At 32.2% G+C, this 21,065-nt stretch overlaps 1 protein-coding gene across 1 annotated transcript in view; it reads left to right on the top strand.

Moving 5' to 3' along the window:
- LOC129222075 (parafibromin-like) overlaps positions 1-21,065 on the top strand; it is a 75,044-nt gene that overhangs the window by 11,688 nt on the left and 42,291 nt on the right. Inside the window, exons 4-6 of the mRNA XM_054856506.1 lie at positions 4,600-4,681; positions 8,935-8,993; positions 15,893-15,978. Of these exons, the coding sequence (XP_054712481.1) occupies positions 4,600-4,681; positions 8,935-8,993; positions 15,893-15,978 (227 nt within the window). The remainder of the gene's footprint in view (positions 1-4,599; positions 4,682-8,934; positions 8,994-15,892; positions 15,979-21,065) is intronic.

Below are 21,065 nucleotides of genomic sequence, written 5' to 3'. Positions count from 1 at the left end.
TTTGGATACTTAGCATACTAATATATGATTTGCAAACCTCTAATATTTTTGAACTTAGTCAGTCAGTAGCATAGCCAGAAATTACCTCCTGCTTTGGTATTTGGTCATAAACTCTCATATGTATATAAACTTACCATATTTAGGCTGGAAATATGTGTAAAAACCAAGGGCTGTGGAGGGGGACCTAACAGACTCTAAACAAACTATATCTTCTTCTCTTGCTGTACCTTATATCAAAATGAATGGGTCGTTTCCAAAATTTTAAAAGTATTTTTTTTTCTGAAAAAGCATGCTTAAAAACATAGGATCTGAACATTTTTTAAATAATTTCTTTAAGTTTAATATTTTTAAAAAATTACTTAAATCGGTGCGCTTTCATTGTTTATACTTCTGTCGTGTGAAATGAAATGATGAAATGCTATTCAGTGTTGCCATTCACAGTACACAATATTTAATTCGCATCTTTATTCACAAAGCATTGGCAATGATATGGTTGATAGCAAACGAAGAGCGCAATTTTAATTCGCTGCTTGATTATCATGGCCACGCCTTGTTTGAAAAATTGGACATTTAAAAAAATTAATTAAAAAAAAAAACTGTTGGGAAAATGAAAGTATTTTCTGAGTTCATGTTATTTTTTTCCCCTCATTCTATCCATTTCAATGACTAAAAGTAGTAGTTTGACTGAATTAAATCATCCCATTCCTTTTAAACTGGTTATGTGAAAAATTTTGTAAACTACTATGTGCTAAGGTGTTTACTGTAATAACTGTCTCTAAAAGGTCTTTATTAGGTATGCACTGATTCATCTGTCACTTAGGTGATTATTTTTAATTACTCAGTTTTTACCTGTTAATTAGTAGAAAATTTATTTTACAGTTAAAGTTACTCTGTAAGATGGTCAGTTACATGCTTGCTTGTCACCCCCCCCCTCCCATCCAAATGTGTGTGTGTATAATATAATTCAATGGATAAAAAGTTCTGTTGTACAGAAGGTGATAAGGATTTATCATTAAAAATCATTATTATGGTTAATTAACGAATTATCTTCACGTTTTAGTGCCAGGCAGCTAATTTGCCTTTTCGTGCTTCCCTGGGTTTAACTATGAATGGTCCTCCCTAGGTCCTCTTTTTAATCCTAACTGATCCTCTTAGGTCCCCTTTTTGATTCAAAGTGGTCCTCTTTTACCCTTTTCTATGGCTAAAATATGTTGGGAGCCCTGGATATTATAAAGAGAGAGGGTGGATTTTTGTGTGTTTATATGTTCGAGGTAATCTCCAGAACCACTGCACCTATTTGAAAAATTCCATCACTATATGAAAGGTGCTTTCTTACTGAGTGACATAGGCTATACTTCGAAAAAATCCAATAAATAGTTCTTTTTTTATGCCAATTTAGGCCCAAATTTCACATAAATTCCCGAATATGGGAGTGAAAATGGAGGTGAATATGGGAATGAGGTAATGGAGGTGAGGATTTATTGTGTGACATGACTCCTGGTCCTACTAAAACAAACTAAAACACTATTAAAAAATTAAATATATGTAAACAATTAGTATTTGAGACACTTGTGAAAGGAATCTATACTAATATTATAAAGAGAGAGGGTGAATTTTTGTGTTTATATGTCCGAGGTAATCTCTGGAACCACTGCACCTATTTGAAAAATTCCTTCACTATATGAAAGGTGCTTTCTTACTGAGTGACATAGGCTATAATTCGAAAAAAATTCGATAAATAGTTGTTTTTTTAAATTCCAATTTAGGCCCAGATTTCGCATAAATTCCCGAGTATGGGAGTGAAAAATTACATGCACACATTAATATTATGCATCGTTAAAAAGGGTAGATTTTTCGTTGTTCTAAACAATTTGTTTCAGTGCTCTAACTTAATTACAACGGGAGTAATATGCGTTTTTAGCTCGAACTTTTTTAGGTTTAGCTGAAATTTAGGCACTACTTTCTTCATTAAATCTATCAATAAAAAGTGAAGGAATTGTCTCACAATTTCCTTTTTGACACCATTGGAAAAAGCAACATTTTTTACTCCAGATCTGTCTCGACCTGTGGTCGAAAAACTTAGCTTCTATCTTCAAAGGAAAAAAAGTTACAAGCGTTTTTAAATCAAATTCGAAAAATGTCAATTTAATTCAGGTTGTTAACTTTTTTATTTTCGCGTTTCCACGGTTACGCTTCTTGAATCCATTGTTTCTTTCCTTATTTTGCATTTAAATTCTTAAACTTATTTTATTTCGTTTTTCCATAGTTACGCTTTTAAAATCCATCTTTCACATTTTAGTTTCTTAAAAGTATTTTAATATCTGTCGTCATTGTTTGGAAGGGTAATTTTGCATGGTGTTTTTTTTTTATTTTTTATTTAAGCCTGATTGTTGAATATATGTCACTTGACACAATTTTTATTCTCAAGGTAGACCGGGCAACGCAGCTCTTAGTATATAAAGATTTGAAAGCTACTGTTAACGTGATTTTGTACTTTTTTGTTTGTTTGCGAGACTTTTCTTATTGCCGAAGAAAAAAACATCCGCTTCACTCTCAAAAAAGCTGGGTTCCGTTATTGTGGTCGCTTGGCGCGTTAGGCACTGAGCAGTTCAATCTAGGATTATTGTTTTAAAGCAACCGTAAATGTAATTCCTTGTTTTGGCGATTTGTTTTGAAAAAAAAGAAACTTTTGATTTGTTTTTATCCGAGTGAAATGTACGACATTTTCTTCTTTTTTTCTGACGATGATTTTTTAATGTTCCACTGGATGTTTTTTTTTTCGTTAGACGGATGGATTATGATAACGTGGTTGCTGGGCGAGTTTGGCGATAAACAATAGAGTTGCGGAACTATTTTTACATTTGAAAGATATTATTTGATGCATTTTTTGTTTATTTGGCGAAATATTTTAAATTGCAGTAAAAACCGCTTCACTCGCTAAATAGAGTTTTAAAGCAACTGTAAATCTAATTTAATGATTTGATGAAAAGTATTAAATTCCAAAGGAACTTTAATAGTTTTTTTTTTTTGAAAAGGTGTGTATGCATTTTATACAAAGAAAAAATGATCATTTCACATCAGAGGGGGAAGGACGTCAATTTTTGTTATTCAACGGACTTCCATTAAATTTTTAGCATGGGCATCACTGTGTGGGTACTGCTAGTAATAAATAAATAAGTGTACTTATAATTAAACAAGTTGTTAACCAACATTAACAGTCACACAAGGTGTGTGACATGCCACAGAGGTGAGTATTCCCATGTTGTGAACCAAAAATATACTAAAATAAAAATTATTATTAAAAAATTGTTAGTAGGTTTAAATAGATATATTTTTTATGAAATTAAAAATCATTGTTATATGAATTGTTCCTTAACGTTTTTACCGTATAAGTCATATGACAGAAAAGTTACTTTTTGCAAAATGACCCATATAAGGAAAGTTGATTTGAAAAATTGGTGACCTCCTGATAAATACATGATGTAATTGTCCTATTCAATGGGAATATCATGAAATGAAATTGAAGGCATTTAATTTACCCTTTTTACAACACAAGGCTGATTTGAAAAATTGCCGACCTCCTTATAAATACATGATATAATGTGTCCTATTCAATGGGAATATCTTATCATGAAATCAGGGTTGGCTTTCTGCCGGCAGAAACTAGTTTTTGCCGTGCCAGTGGCAGAAAACTGGTTATAACCGGTAAAAACCGGCAGAAACTGGCAAAAACTTAAAAAAGTCTTTAATAACTCAAATAATTAGTAAATGATATTTGTTTAAGTAAACTAAAAAAATAAACATTATTTCATCATTTAAAAAAATAAAATCCCATGCTAGTGCCCTTGATTTAGTTCAGAAAGGGAATTTTCCAATTACAGTGGCTTGTAGTATTTGTATTAATTTAACAAAGGATAAAAAATCATATAAGGGTGCTTAGGAAATAGGAGTGACATACAGAATTAAACAGGTATTACTGATTGTAATTTGCTCACTTATATGCTTCCTCTAAATTGTTTGTGATTAAAATTATCATGTCATGTGCTTGAAGAAGAAAGTGCCAGAATTTTACTTGCCTAAATTTTGTACCTAATATTACAGCTTTGCAAAACAAACTGGCCCCATTTCTCAAAACTTATTTTTCCAGTCAAAATTTTACCACTACCCCAGTTACTACATGGTGAACCATTTATACAATAGATGAAAGTTTAACTTTTTTAACAATTAATTATTTTTTCCATATATTTTCTGTTGTATATCAAGAATTAATTTTTCATTTTGTGAGTTTTTGCCAGTTTCTGCCACAAAGTGGCAGAAAGTGGTTTTTGCCATGCCGGTTTTAACCGGTTTCTACCAGTGGTTTTAACCACCTCGGCAGAAACTTGCCAACCCTGCATGAAATGAAATTGAAGGCATTTAATTTCCTTTGTTACAATGCTGTACTGCTCACAGAATTAACTTGTAAATATATTTCATACATTTCATTTTCTGCTCATTTGAAACTGCTTTTAATTTTTATTTGGCACATTTTGGCCTTCAAAGAAAATTCATTTGTTGAAGTCGTTTTTTTTCTTATGAAATAAAATACTTCACTTTTAGGAACTACTTGCATACTTAAATGGAGAAACAAGTACTTCTGCCAGCATTGACAAAAGTGCTCCTATTGAGATACCATCCACAGGTAAACATTCTATAATCTATGAAGATAATATTTTAAATTAAAATTTTTAAGATAATCATTAAAGCTAGCTAAATTTCATTTTCAAGTTAATAATTTTGATTAAAAAAAAGTATTTTTAGATGAAGTGAAACTTGTGTATAGCGATACTGTCTATAACAAGAAACCTGTCTATAACGATATTTTCCTTGGTCCCAGAAAAAATCAGCATGAATAATCAAACTTTCTATAACTATAACTTGTCTATAACAATACTTTTTTAGGTCCCAACAGTATCGCTATAGACAGGTTTTACTTCATTTTAAAATAACACATAAAAATCGTTAGGTCTGAAAGCAGTAATGTATCCATAATTGTTTCTGAGTCTAAGAATATTGTGAAAGACTTTTATGTAAGAATGAGAGTTTTAGAAAAATGACTTCCTCCCTTTATGTAGGTTTATTAGTGTGTGTCTTTTAAACAAAATTTTTAAAATTTTCTGTAAGTATCAAAAAGAAAAGGAAAAAAAAGAGAGAGAGAGAATATGTTTCAATGTATTCAAGTTCTTTCACCAATTCATTCTCTCCCTAAAAATGTCATCACACAATTCAAATATTTTTGAATTTAAATCTTTTTATTTTTCCTGTTAATCTATTTTACTTGTTTATCCTGAAAATTTAACAATTTTCAAGATATTCAAAATTTTTAATGAAAATAAAATATACAGTTGGATCGCGGATTTAACGAATTCATCGGGACCGAAACTTTTGTACGTCAAATCAAGGTCATTTGTAATATCGGGGTGGAAAAGAATGAAAAAAAAAAACACTTACCTTATCTAACAACCCCTAATAAGCAACTGGGCAAAAATATCCAAAATTAGAAAGTTTACACTTTTTATTTAGCATTCCATGACTTATTACACGCTAGTTAATTTGAAATTTAAAACTATTGAATAATAGATGTTGGGACAACTTCCGTGATACTTAACTCGAAATAGTTTTCTTTCGACTGTATGGGGAAAAAAATACTGTATCTTTTGCAGCCTACTGCATGAGATATGTTTTTACAGTTTCCAGGCCATATAAAGTATTTGAAAAAGTAACAGTTTTAAAGGGAGTTTCACTATCACTTTCAGCATTAGAATCACTATTTGTAGGTTGCCCCATCGCCCTCGCCCATCAAAAATTGCTAATTGCAAAAAAAAAAAAAAAAAAGTATTTTTCTGCTTCAGACAATATGGACGTAACATTTAGAAAACAATCCAATATTTACTAATTCAAATTAACAAAAAAAAAAAAAAAATTTTTTTTTTGGCTGTTAAAATAATTTGTTACTTCAGGGCTTATTTGGTAAATAGGGGTTTTTGCCTTCATTTTAGGCAGGGAAAAAGAAAAATTTGCTAAATCGCGAAATTCGTCAAATAGAGGCTTGTTAAATCAGGGTCCGACTGTATTAATAAAATGACAAGTTAAAAAAGCATCTCTAAAAGCATCTTTTTCTGGAAGCAATGAATGTTGACTTTGATTGTAGAATACTATGCTCTTTATTTTCGAACCTTTTGTTTGCTAATAAATTTTTTAGCCAAGTCCAGAATTCTAACTAACAGTTGGAAGTTTGGACATAATTTTTGACCTTGTCCTTTTGCTACTCATGCATTTCCTGTTGACTTTTGTTGGTATTTGTTTGTACAGTCGGACCGTGGTTTAACAAACCTCTATTTAACAAACTACGTAATTTAGCGAATTTTTCTTTTTTTCCAACTGAAATGAAGGCAAAAACCCCTATTTACAGAATAATAAACCCTGAATTAACATCTGCTGAAAAAAATATATATTGGTAATTTTAGTTAGGAAATATTGGATAGTTTTCCAAATGATGCATCCATTTTGTCCGAAGCAGAAAAAGACTTTTCTTGGATCAGTATTTTTTAAAGGGCGAGTGGGCAACCAATGAATAGCGATTCTAATGCAGAAAAGGATAATGAAACTCCCATTAAACCTGTTACTTTTTCTAATGCTTTACATGGCCTGGAAACTATAAAAACCTATCTCTTACAGCAGACTGTAAATAAAACAGTATTTTCTTCTCTACATAAAGTCGAAAGAAATCTATTTCGAGTCAAGTATCAAGGAAATTGTCAAACATGTATAACTCAGTTCTTTAAAATTTCAAATTAACTGGTGTGTAATTAGTCGCGGAATGCTGAATAAAAAGTGTCTACATTCTAATTATGGATATTTTTATGCAGTTACTTATTAGGGCTTTTAGATAAAGTAAGTGCTTTTTTCCCCTAATCCAGGGGTCTGGCCAGGGGATATTTGGGTCCGTTAACGGACCCTTCACAAAAATCCGATCAACCAAAACGGACCTTTCACAAAATCCCGATCAAACAAAACGGACCTTTCACAAAATCCCGATCAAACAAAACAGACCCTTCACAAAATTCTGATAAACAAGATCGGATCTGTCACAAATTGTTTATTGAAAGAGCAAATCTGAAAGCAAAAAAAAACGCATATTTCTGTGTATAAACCGATAATTTTTGGAACCTTTTTTTAAGTCAAATTAGAGGGATCAGCTTATACAAAATCGGCTAATTTTGAAAAAAAGAAAAAATCGGCACCCTTGCGATGCTCCTGCAAGCGATAAATAATTGCTACTGCCAAATAAATATAATGGTTGTTTGTTTTATCACAGCTAATTAGCAGCGGTGTTGTTGTAAACTTTTTTGAAAAGGCATTGGTAAGCACTTTTCTCCGCTCATGATTTAATAAACAATAATAATATATATATCTGCGAAATGAACTTAGAACTGCAAAGGGATAGTAAGGGTGAGGAAAAAATATGATCGCTTCAGATAGGGTTACCAACTTCAAAACTATCACCACTTAGTGTCTGGCGTTGAACCTTTATAATGACTTGATTAGAAAATATTCTCATCATTTTGTCGGCTTGTCAATATTTGCGTTTTTACGGTGCGGTGCGATGTTTGATTGTTACTTTGGGAGAAAATTATATGGGTTTTGATTTTTCGATGCTAACAAGGATGATTAACTTTAAATAAACTCTTTTAATTACCGTTTTTTTTTTCTTTAGATGTCTACATTTTGAAAAATGCAATCTTTTAACATCCGATATGATAATCATATTTTGTTCTTTTTTCAAGCTAACTTCGCTTTATTAGGATTCAAATAAATGAAAAGTCTCTTTATTTAACTCTCATTTCAAGTTTTTAAAGCAAAATTCCATTTTCTGTAATGAGTCAAAAATAAAAATGCTGAATAGATGGTTTATTTTATTTTATTATTATTTTTTTTTGGGGGGGGGAGGGGGGTCAACTGTGTCCACAGATATTAATGATATGTTATCATAGGACTCTAAAATGAAATTTTAAAATAATTTTATCGAAAATATTTCTTTTACAAGCCGTTTTTATACTTTTGATGCCTTCACTTTGAGAATTGCGATCTCTTTGCATCCGCTATGGGAATCCGATTTTTCGAACTTTTGATGATTATTACGCTTTGTTAAGAGGTAAACAATTGAAATATCTTTTTGTTAAAATCACGGAATTTATAAGTTTTAAACGAAATTCTGTGCTTTTTAAGAGTGTCTTGGGTCAAAAAGTTGAATGCCGAACTCTATTCTGAATTTTGTTTTATTTATTTATGTTTTTGTTGCTATTATTTTAAATACTGTACAGAAATATATCTAGTATAATTTAACATAATGCAGAATTGTAGATAAATATTGATACTTGAATGAGCGATGCCCCCCCCCCCCCCCCGCCAAATACCAGAAAAAAAATCCAGAATGATTTTCTCGTCATAGAAGAGGAAAACACTCAGCTCTAAGTTTAATTGATGCAGTTTGTGCCATCTCTAAATTCTAAAATTTCGTTTTAACATTTTTTTTTTGCGAAATTTTTTTATTTTTCACAAAATTAATTCATTTTTCACAAAATTATTTGATTTTTCACAAAAAACGGACCCTGTGAAAAGTCCTGGACAGACCCCTGTAATCCCAATATTACGAATAACCCTGATTTAGCGTTTAAAAGTTTTGATCCCGATGAACTTGCTAAATCTGTTTTCGACTGTATTAATTAAATTCAAGGTTCATTATTATGATGCGAAGTGCCATTTTAAAAACATGTTACTTTTAAAATGCTTCAAATAAGTGTTTTTATGTGTATTTTTTCTACATGATTTAAATGGTTTCTTAAATGTAAGTTTTGTTAAGAAAAGAGTTCCTAAAATTGGCGTATTTTACAGTTAAGCATGTTTATGAAGAACAGAATCAACAAGAAGCTGTCAAAAAACCTCGCCTTGAAGTAATCTTTTTTTCTTTTTTGCATTGACTTGTAAATTATTGTAAACTTATGTTTGATCTTAGAATTGTGTTGTAGCCTGAATTTATTGTTATATTTTTTTATTATCAAAATTTATTTAATTTTTTGTGAGACACATTTTCAAAAAAAGATATATGTTAGGATATCAGGGTTGGCCGGATTGGACCCAATTGGGTCGGACCCAATGGTTTTTTTTGAAAAAACCCATTTAAAAAAACCCATTATTTAGCCCACTTTTGGGTTTTTTAAATTTTCTGAGAAGTTTAAAAAAAATTAATTTAAGTACTTTCACAATTTAAACTTCTTTTTCATTTCTTCTTCACCACAGACATTGGACATAAAAAATGAATTTTTTGAAATAGTATTTCTCAACTCTTAACAGCATTAAAAAAATAATATAACTTAACAGCATTTGACTAAGTCCTGTCACGTCTGATTTTCCCAATATTTGCAGATTGTACAGAGGAAACTACTCTAGCTAAAAGGCTTTCATGTGAATTATTTCCTGCAAACAAACACGTCGCAAATCTAGAATAAACACAAGATATATTTTTTAGAAATTAACAGGTTTTTCAAACGGTCGGGCAGAAAACAGAACAGGATGTACAGTATTTTCATTATCTTACGAAAAAGTTTAATATTTCTTAGTTTGTACACAGAAATAGAAAAACTGGCAACATGAAATTGAAAGAAATATCTTGATTAAGCTGGAATTCAGTAAAAAAGGAGTAAAAACTACTTGCGGTTCTACAGTAGTTTTGAATAACAAAATGAAGTACAGGAAAGTAAAATGCAAAAAAAAAAAGATAGTAGCAATTAAAAACGAACAATAGATTTTCTCACTCGAGAAGTAACTTTGCCTTAACTGTTGGTAATCATGAAAACTAAAAAAATCTGAAACTTCACCATTCTTGGGTTTTGTCGTCTTTTATACTTTTCTTCAGAAAACGCTGAATTTTAACTAGTTTTCCAGCTTTTTTACCCCAGGACAATTTTTGCGCTTTGTCCATATACTTACGCTACAATATGCTACAAGTACCCCACATTTTCCCTAAAAAAAAGACAAAAACCCCACATTTCTTTTAAAAAACCCAGCTTCAGTTGGGTTTTTTTTGGGTTTTATTTAAAAAAAACCCAAAAAACCCTGGGTCCATGGGCTTTTTTAAAAAACCCCGGGTTTTTGCCAACCCTGTAGGATATCCCAAAAATAATAAAAGTTGGGTTTTAGAGTCGCACACCCTCTTTTATTTTTTCTTTTGTGTCAAAACAATGGCAAAAAAAGTTTCATATAATTTGAACAACGACTACCTGTCCATGGCAACTTGCGTCTGAAAGTACTTCTGAAAGTCCAGCACTTGTACACTGCGCCAAATCAAAAAAAAGAACTTTTTTTAGAAACTCGAAATTTTATGTTGATAAAATGTTGCTTTTATGCTGAACATGTGCCACAAAAACATTTATTCAAATTAAAAACATGTAGGTATCCCACACTAGACCTAAAATTTATAATTTTCTTCAAAAATTTCTCCAAAAATCTAACATTTTTTTAAAGAAATTTATTGTTTAACAGTGACTTCGAATCCATCCACCGATGATGCCAGCCGCAGAGCTTGACGAAACGTTTGGTGTTTCTTCCTTTTCATTTAGACCACGGCCAATAAGCCAGAAAAGTCTTGTCTTCATATTGACGCCGGCCGTGAATGCCTTAAGCAGTTTTTGCTACTTTTTACTATTTAAACTGTCTGATGTTCATTCTGGTTGCTTTTACCAGATGTCTTTATATCAAAAACTAACTATTTTGCATTGAAAAAAAGGCTCCCTGTTATCCCAAAACATGTTTCATTAGTAATGTGCTAATTTTGTGCATCGAAACATAGTTGATTTCCTTCCATTTACTTAATTTAACTTGATTAGTTATGGGCACATCAACTTGAAAGGATCTTGAGTATCTTAATGGGGTCGTTTCCTTCAGTCAAAAGTACTACTTTTAGTCACTAAAGTTGATAGAATAAGCAAAAAAAAAAAAATTATAATAACATGGACCCAGAAAATTTTTTCATTTTCCTAACAGTTATTTTTTAATTAGTTTTTTTAAATGTTTGACTTTTCAAAAAAGATGTGGTCTTTATGACATCAGAAATGATGAGCTTTGCCGCGCATTCATTTGGCGCCCTGAATGTTTAGGCTTGCTGGCTACTGCGTTTCCACATTATAATAATCAGGAAGCGAATTAAATATTGCGCTCTACGCTTGCTATCAACCATATCATTGCCTATACAGGTGAGTAAAGAAGCAAATAAAATATTGCGCTCTGGTTTATGGCAACAGTGAATGGCAGTTCATCATTTGTGACATCATATACAAAAGCGTACACAATAAAATTGCACCGATTAAAATAATTTTTTGAAAATATTAATCTTTATCAAATTATTTAAAAAATGGTGAGATCCTATGTTTTTTAGCATGCTCTTTCCGAAAAAAAAAAATACTTCTAAAATTTTGAAATGACCCCATTAACTGACAAATGTATGCTTAAATGATGAAAAAGGCTAAAGAATGAGTATATATCATGGGTGCAAGACCTTCCGTCTCAGGACGGATTTTCCGTCTTGGACAAAATTTCCGAGACGGAGGTCGGGACGGAAAGAAATTCGATGACTTTTCTTTCAGTTTTTACTAAAAAAGAAAAATTGAGAGTTTGAAACATATGCTTTAACCACTAGATTGTTCCTGATTTTTCGAAATAATCGTCTCTAATTGAAATTTTAGCCTTTTCTCTTGCTATTTTCGATTATCCTTTCGTTTTTTTTTTCATTAGCAGTTTTTTTTTTTTGCAAACTTTACACGCATAAGTGAAAATTATCTGCGCTCTTAAAATGTCTTCAAGTTGAATCTGAATCATCGATTTAGAGTGATTGCTGACGACATGAAATGTTTACACCACAACAAAGGGCATCCGAAGGGAATTTTAGAAAGAATCGGGGTGAAATTTTAAGCTGATTTTGGTTTGAAACATCGATGGGCAAACCGTTCCTGCAGTTTTAACAAAGACTTGAGGAATTACAAAATTCCAATGTCATTCAATACAACATTCGCTAGAATGGAAATAGGGGGGGGGGAGAGAAAGTGAAAGGAAACGAGAAAAATAACGGCAGCATGAGTTTGCGAAAAACCCTGCTCTTGCAAAAAGGGTAAGTTCGCAAATTAACCCATGATATTGAGGTCTTAAAACGTTTATATCTTGGACAATCTAAGAGGGGGGGGGGGGGGGGGGGGCTACTCAAGGGCTGCAGTATAAAATATTGAAAAACTGAATTGAAAGCCATTTCTGAAGCTAGGAGTGCTTCAGGATTTCTCCTCCGCAAACTCTTAAAAATTTGAAAGTCAAAAATGTTTAGGCTGTCTTTAATGATGTAAAAGTGGGGAGTGGGAGGTTTAAAAAAAAATAGAAAATTGGAGTATTAAAAACACTAATTTAGGCAATTTTTGGTGAATTTATGACAGATGGTTTTGGTGTTCTAACATGAAAATGTTGTAGCTGATGTATTAAAAACTATTTGAGACAATACTTAAATGGACCTAAGAGAAAGGGAATTTGGGACCCTCTCCCGAAAAGTGTTTGTAATTGAAGTTATAAAACTTTTAGGTTGTCTTTAGTAATGTCAAGGGGGGGGGGGGGGCTCTCTTTAGGCGAAATTCCGAAAGTGGAGTCTTAAAAGTGCAACTTTTGACCGTCTTGGGGTTCGGGGTCCCCCTTCCCCGAAAATTATTCAAAGCTGAAGTATTCAGAACCATGGGCGCCCATACGCAAAATTTAAAGAGGGGGCTCAGATATTTTACCCATGGTTTAGCAAGATATTTTCCCCCTTAGAGACCGATTTCAGTACAGATAAGAGTTATTAAAATTTGATATTTTTGATAACCTATTCATTATAGGCTGGAGAAGAAATGTTTTTCAGTTTTGCAAAGAAAAAAGTACTAAAAGCAAGGAAGTTCTAATTTTAAAGGGGGGGGGGGGGACTTGAGCCCCCACTTGCCCCCTGTTTGGGTGCCCTTGTTCAGAACTCAGCTTTAGGTCGTCTTTGGAAGCCTTAATAAGGGGGAATTCGAAGGCTTTCTCTCAATAAATTTTGGAACTTAAATTCTTAAAATTTCGGTGATGAAAAGGGGGGAACTGCAAATTTAAGTCAAATTAAGTGAACTTAGGGGCAGGAGTTCGGGTGCTTTCTCCCCTGAAAATTTCTCCATGCTGAAGTATTGAAAGGCTATTTTGGCTATTTTTGAGTGAGTTAAGAGTTAGGGAATTCAGGGGGGGGGGGGGTCTTTCTCGAAACATTTTCGAAATTGAAGTCTTAAAATTTTGGGTTGTCTTTGGCGATGCGGGGAGGGGAGTTGCTCTTTCAATAGAAAAATAAATCTCAAACACAAACTTACATTGCCTTTATTAAACACAATGAGAGGAGGGGGGGGGGGTATTCCGTCGCCCAGCCCGAAATATTTCCTTTTCTAAAATTTTAAGAGCTCTGTTTTGGGCTATCTTTGGATGACTTAAGGGGTAGGGTATAGGAAGCTCAAAAAGTTTCTGACATTAAAGTATTAAAACTTTTAGGGCGGTCATAAGTCATGTTTTAGGTAAGGAAGGGTACTATTCCTAGAAAAAAATTTAGAAACTGCATCCTTAAAAATTCAAATTTAGGACATTTGTGGTAAACTCAGAGGAAGGGGTTCGGGAGTTCTCTTCCGAAAATTTTTTGATGCTGAAATATTTAAAACGTTACTTTAGGCTATATTTGAGGGCCTTAAGAGGGATGTGATTCGGGTGCCCTGCCTGGGGTAAGGATTCAGTTACCCTATTTCTTTTTTTAATTAATGAATATTGTAAAGTGTACCTCGTCTAAAAAATATATCTACTTTACTGAAGCGGTTTTTTTATTGCTGATTTCACCACCTGCTATCTAAAAAAGAATTATTTTTCAAATGAAGACTGTATGGGGGAATGGTGCCAGTCCATTATCATTAGTCGCCCCATACCCTTCCTCCACCTTTCCTTCTTTTCTGGTGCTACCTTGGGAAACTTTCCGATCGGAACTGATTTATGTTGCAAAAGTGAAAATCTTATGTCCCAAGCGATCTTATTGCTGACTGCAATAAAAATGTTTACGATCGGTAAAATAGCGAACGCTTTTACCCCTTCCTTTTAAAACATCGTCTAAAATTGTGTTTTTTGGAACTTCAATTTCGAAATATTGCTGAAGTAGGGTTCCTGAACTCCAGCCCCTCGATAATGCATTCAAAAAGCATATAAACGTATGAAAAATGGAGTGCAATTTCGTTTTTAAAGCTTCAATTTCGGGAAGAGCCCAGAGCGCCCCCCCTTTTTCTCTATTATTTTTGAAGGTCACCCAATATTGATTTTGGGACTATCAGTTTGAAATAATTGATGTAAGAGTCCCTAAGCCTCCTTTCCCTGAACTTTACCAAAATGGCCTACCATTGCGTTTTTTTGTACTTCAATTTAAAAAAATTTCTGGAGGAGAGCTCCCAGATCTTCGTTATTGGCGGTTTTTAGGTTTTTGGAATTACGATATCAAAACGCTTAAATATTACAATTTAAAGACTTAAAATTCAAATGAAACACAGATTCAAAAACTGGCATTGTTAAAATCTACAACATTTATACACATAAATTTTCCCTTTAGCACGTATGCTGGGAAGGGGGGGGGGGGGCTGAAACTATTTTCAGTCTTGAACACATTACCAAACTTGCACCCATGGTATATATCAATAAAACTGAGATCTGATAAGAAATAGCAAGTCCTTAAGAAAAAAATCCTTCAAAAACTTAAATCCAAAGAAAATTCACTTAATGGTGACTGAGAAACATTAGCACTCTAAATAACGCTGCAGATAAAAACTTATGTTTGGAATAAAAATGGAAAAGGTGTTCTTGAAAGATGCTATTTTGAGAATTCATTGGTGGTTTTCTTGGAGTATCAATTACAAATATGATATTGACTGTACAAGACGAACCTCCCTATTACTGGTTGGGTGCCCATAACTAGTCACTTCCTCTATCTACTTCCTTGAGACAACCCTTGTAAAGTCAAAAAAAAATGTGATGCTGTGAAGTGTACAATAAAGGGATTTTATTTGAGAACCAGCTGTTATGCCTGACTTTGCTCAAGTTTTAAGTGCAATATGTTAATTCAAAGAAGGGGACAAATAATTAAGAAAAAGATTTAAACCATCCATTGCTATAGTTTCAAAACTAAATTCATTAATCATATGAAATGAGTAATCAATATTATGATAAATAATCCCACTAAATTGTTTATTGTTTCATGAAATAAAAATTGAAAACTGAAAAGTGGACCAACATGCCCCAACTCCCCCTATATGTTAAAAGTATTTTCCTCTTTACTAGAGAAATCTTATAAACTTGTTCCTAGAATTGGAAAAAAAATTCTTGCTCTGTATTTTGAAATAAATAGAAATTGTATCTTAAAAAGAAGTGAATAAATTTTATTTCCGAACTTCCGTATTGTTTGGTATTTTTAAAAAATACTTTTTTATGTTTTGCAAATAAAAAACATTATTAAATGAAGATGATTTATTTAACAACCTTATGGTCCATGATGAAATATTTTGTCAATTTAACATGTAACTCTAGGACTGTCCATCTACAGGATAATTAAAACATAATTTAATCATTTTTGTGTGATATTTAGTGCTTATAATTTTAAAATGTGCATTTATATGGTGTGATACCACGTATAATAAAATGGTAATTTTATACATTTTTTATTTAGCAAACTTTTTTGGTAGATTTTTTGACTTTGTCAAATAGAGGTCTGGTTATATTATGTTAAACTATTTCCTAGGAGGGTGAAGTTCAAAGAGCAAAAGATCAACTTGCAGCAAGGCTTGATGCACCAAAGGAATCCTCTGTATTAACAGAAAATATTAAGTAATAACATCATTCGATATATTCATAAATTTAGTAATATCTTTAAAACTCATATACTGTATTGTGAGTAGATTTACCAATTGCTTCACTTTTTATCCATAAATCCAGTAATTTTTTATTTATATGGCAGATCAAAGTTGGATTTGTTTGTATCAAGTAAGGGAAAATGTTTTTCAGAAACTTAGGCTAACTAGAGAAAAGGAGCATACAAAATACCAATTTCAAGTGCAATCAACTATTGCTATACACATGAAAAGCTCGTCAATAAAATAGAAACGCTATTTTATTTTTTGCTCCAATATGTTTAGTTAGTGCTCCAATAATAGTTAAATGAGGCAAATAAGTTTACCAACTGATTCAATCCATCTCCCATAGATGTGATCTCCCTTGTATGTGATCTGGTTTTTGTTTTACAGGTACTCAAACTAAAAAAAAAAAATCCATTTTCTGTTATTTGTTAATCTTAATCCACATTTATACTTAATTCTTCAGTAAATTGTGCCTGTTACAGAAATCTTTCAATCTCTCTGAAAATTCTCAAATACAGTAGACCCTCTTTTTACACGGGTTTATTTTATATGGTTTCGATTATTTGCAGTTTAAGATTTGATACCTTTATTTATTTTACATGCATGAGTTTCGGTTTTACATGGATGTGGCACCACAAACAGAGAAAATTTTCCCCTCTTCCAAAAACCAAACTTGTAAAGATTGCAGATTACGCATAATCAATTGCATTTTGGTGTGCTAATAGTCGAGCTTGGGCCACTGGAGACATTTTATATGATTGGTTCCAGAGCTCTTTCCAGAAGAAAACTTATTAATATCACACAGTTCAGAACTATCTGGAAGAAGAGCTTTTAGGAGTGACAAAGGAGGCCAAAACCAACGAGGATACCGACGTCGGTGACGTACAACCGAAAACGTTCACATTGAAAATTTTGAGCCATTTTTAGACAAGAGAAATGATCTTTCCGATTTGTTAGTGAAGGAAGATTCTATCATAGAAATGATGCAAGTGATCATGGATGTGTTAATGCTCTGCAAAGAATTACAGAGAAAAATTCTTAATGACTGCCAAAAGGCTATCATAGTCAGCTCCTCTTTATAAACAGAACATGGAATTTATGTTTTCTTTATGCATAAAAGTTGATATAAGTGCACATTAAACTTATTATACAATTGGTCATCACTAGAATGAAGTATTTTGTTATCTACGGAACCAAACCAATATTTTAACTCTAGTATTAGGTCTCAATTTACGCGGTTTCGATCTATGCGGCATTTCCGTGGAACGTAACACCTGCGTAAAATGAGGGTCTACTGTATACTGATGAAAGCATGAAGATTTAATGAAAAATTACTTGAAGTTTATCTTGAAGCATTTCTTTGTGCTGAAAAATATGAATTTACTTAAGCGGATTTTTCATTAGGAGGCAAGGGTCCTATTCAATAATTTAAACATATGAAATAACCCTAAAGGTGTGTTCTATCATTGCAAACAAAAAAAACTGATGTCTTTTTTTGTTTTCTTGTTGTGTTACATAATATATGCACCTTAGTATTGAGCTTTTTGAAAAAATGTTTGTTAACCTTTTTTTCATCACATTTCGCTTAAAGGAGTCTATTTAAAGGGAACTTAAATTTCCATACATCAATTTTTATCCCATTTTTCGAAGGTAAATTTTACCATCACAAAAAACAAAACATACCTAAATTTTTGTTTCCGATTGCATGCTTTCACCTTCTTCATTGTTTCTAGGAACATAGCTCTATCACACAGAAGTGTCATTCTCTCCCTCATATACCACACATATCATTATTTCTCTCTCCCAATTCCCTCTATCATTGCTTCCATTTTTAGGAGCACCATGCTTCAGTTACCATTTTTTAATTTTTTAAACTAAACTTTTGAGAAAGGAGTAGTAAACTTTTTGACGTTTGCAAAAAAAAAAAAAAAAAAAAAAAAAAAAAAAAAAAAAAAAAAATGGAACAACTCAACTAAAAACCAATATATGAGCATCTAAAATTTTGCAAATATTTTCATATGCAAAATGAAATATAAATTTTAATCAAATTAATTCTATGTAATTGCATTGGTGTTTCAATATATATGTAGGTGAGGTAATCTAATTCATTAATTCAACAAATGCTTCATTAGTTAATAAACTGTATGAGCAAATCTGACAAATTGTTTTTGGTAATTGGACATTGTGATGCCTGTCTTTATAGTCTCTTGTAGCTCTATGATAAAGTTTGACTGTTATCAATCATCAATTTTTATCAAAACTAGGTTAAGTGCATGTTTTTACTTAGCATCTTCATTGTTGATACTTTATACATGGTGCGTACATACTCGTGGGACCCTGGGAAGCTATTTGGAAAAAAAATCAGTTTGGAAGGTACTTGGAATTTCCGAGATTTTCTAAATAGTCCTTGAAATTATTTGCGAATCAAAACTAACGCATCACTGATCATGTTAGAAAAAGAAATCATTACGTTTTGCCTCCAAAATGTAAAAATAACTGTTGCCCCCCCCCCCCCCTATGGCCTTGCTGAAGTGCTGCAAAAATGTCGCGGCTCCTTCTGGTAGTAGAATTCATTCAAATGTCACCACCAGTAGAGCTCTCAAATTGCACCTTGAAATAAGTTTGTTTGCTCTCATAGAACTCTCTTAACTGACATAAGTTTCGCTAGGCGTTTCCATAAGATTTTGCCGCTGTTGGTGTTATTTCCAATGTTACCAGATGCGTGATTGTACCATACGTTTCACAAAGCTGAAAAATGGAAGAATCGCTAATATAATTTTGAATAATGTTTTAAAATGTCTCGATGATAAATTAAAAAAAAAAACATTAAAAGTTGAACAGTTTTTTGATGTAACAGTTATGACATGCTGATTTGAGTTATTTTTTAAAATTTTTGATAGAAGTTACAATTGTTTTTATTATTATTATTATTAATTTATTTTTTCATCCAACCAAATGTTAGATGTGTATAATCTGGCTACACTACAGTTATTTGCATTGCCTTTTTCCGATCTTTTCCTTTAGCCGAGGTTCACCTCCATGTCTTCTATCACGTGTAGTTGTTTGTTACAGTTTCGTTCCAGCTATTATAAACTAGAAAATTACCCTTCAAGGTTTGACAGGTGAAAATTGCTTCTACATATGAACAAAGCAGTTTTCTGTTTGGTGATATTTTGATAGTTGAATTGAGCCTTAAACTCCAGTAGATAGCGTTCATTGCTGACCACTTTTTGGTTTCATCATTTCCCTGAAATTAAGGCCCCTATCCATAAGAACCGACGCATCAGCTTAAGATCAGCCATTTTGGATTGGAGTGCATGTTGGAGTGTGTTGTCTTTTCTGGCAAGGTATCGCGTTTGTTGAGTTTTCACTGCGAACAATTGTTAGTGATGAGGTGGCTTATTATCGGTGAATTTTTGTTTTTAATTAGTTAATTATTGTATATGGAAAGATAGATTTAACTGAAGATTGATTCTGAGTGATTTTAAATATAAACTGCTATTTGCATGGTTATTTTGCTGTAAATCATAATTTTTTTTTGACTCCTTGGATTTTTTCTAAGCTCCTTGGATTTTTCTTGCTAAGTCCGTACGCACCCTGTTTATAACAACGCTGTATTAAAAAATAAAAATGCTTTCCTTTGTGCAGAACAAGTATCTTTCTCGATTTGAATCATGTTTTTAATCTGGCTTGCCTCCGATGATTTTTTTTATTCCCCCCTCCCCCAGTTTTTAGGTTTTCAATTAGTTTTGTACATGTTTCGGTAAAAGTTTAATCCTTTAGTTTGTGTTTTCTTATTTGTTAAAATGGACGGAATAACTTACTTTAATGTAAAGTGCCAAAGTATCATTTGAACTAGTTTAGCATAACTGTGTTTCTTTATACGTCTATTAATCTATTTTCCTACGAATTCCAATGACTCCAAGATCATTTTAATCATAATATTGTAAAATGTTATTTATTTCATAAACCAGGGAGAAAAGGTGTGTTAACCCCACTTAGCTTTATTTTTTATAATATTAGAAAATATATTTTTTAATCATCTCTCATCTTCAAATGATATGTGCTCAGTTGAAATGTTGACATTCAGGAAGTAACTCTAATTTAAATTTGTATAGAATGTAGTTCTCTTACTTGTAATCTAATGTCTTTGCAAGCTTTTATCCACTGAATTAAATAATTATTTCTGATGTTAAAAAGTTTATTATTATTTTTGGTAATATATTGTGAGATCTATATTTATAGTACCTTCGACTACTTTGTATGTATTATCAGGGTCCAATACAGGTCAATTTAACCACTTCAAGGACGGATCTTGGACTACTTCAAGGACGGGGCACTATTTCGTGTTTGGAACTTCAGTTTTGAAAAAAATAAACAGTTTGAAACCCCCTATCATAATTGAATATCATTTAAAATTACATTTGTGGAACTACGGTTTCAAAAAATTAGCAGATTCATAATCAGAAATCATTTCTTCCTCTAATGTTACCAATCATGTTTTAAAATCGCAGCTTTAAGACCTTAAGTTTGAAATATTCCGAAACATTTCCGGCTGAGAGCTTCCTTTAATTCTTCGCAGATTGTCTAAAAAATAATTTTGGAACTTCTTCGTCGAAAAAATGCTAGTAGAGTCTCTCAAGGGAGGGATGATTGCCCGTCCCTTGTATCCGTCCATGCACTGCTGTTTATTAATATGTTTAGAAAAAATCATACTAGTAAATGAGTGCCTTCAAAAAATAATAAAAATGGCAGCTTCACAAAAATAATCATAAAAATCAGCACATTCACAAAAGTAATTAAAAAATGTTTCTCTCACAAAATTCCCCATTTTGAATAAAACTGCTTCCCAGCTTAAAAAAAAAAAAATATTTACTCATAAAAACAGGATGTTGAATTGGTTATCATGAACGTCGTACGAGTATGAATGTTTTCTGGTGTTTTAGTCCATTTTTCGTTTGTATGGTTGTAAATAGGCTTGGACGCTTAGATAATTTGATTTTTCAAAAATCTTGAAGACATCTGTTTCTGGTTTGTCATTTAAATAAATAATTTCTC

Source organism: Uloborus diversus, chromosome 5 (assembly GCF_026930045.1).
Source record: "Uloborus diversus isolate 005 chromosome 5, Udiv.v.3.1, whole genome shotgun sequence".
NCBI lineage: Eukaryota > Metazoa > Arthropoda > Arachnida > Araneae > Uloboridae > Uloborus > Uloborus diversus.
Note: the sequence above shows the minus strand (reverse complement) of the source record. Positions and strands in the feature narration are given on the sequence as shown.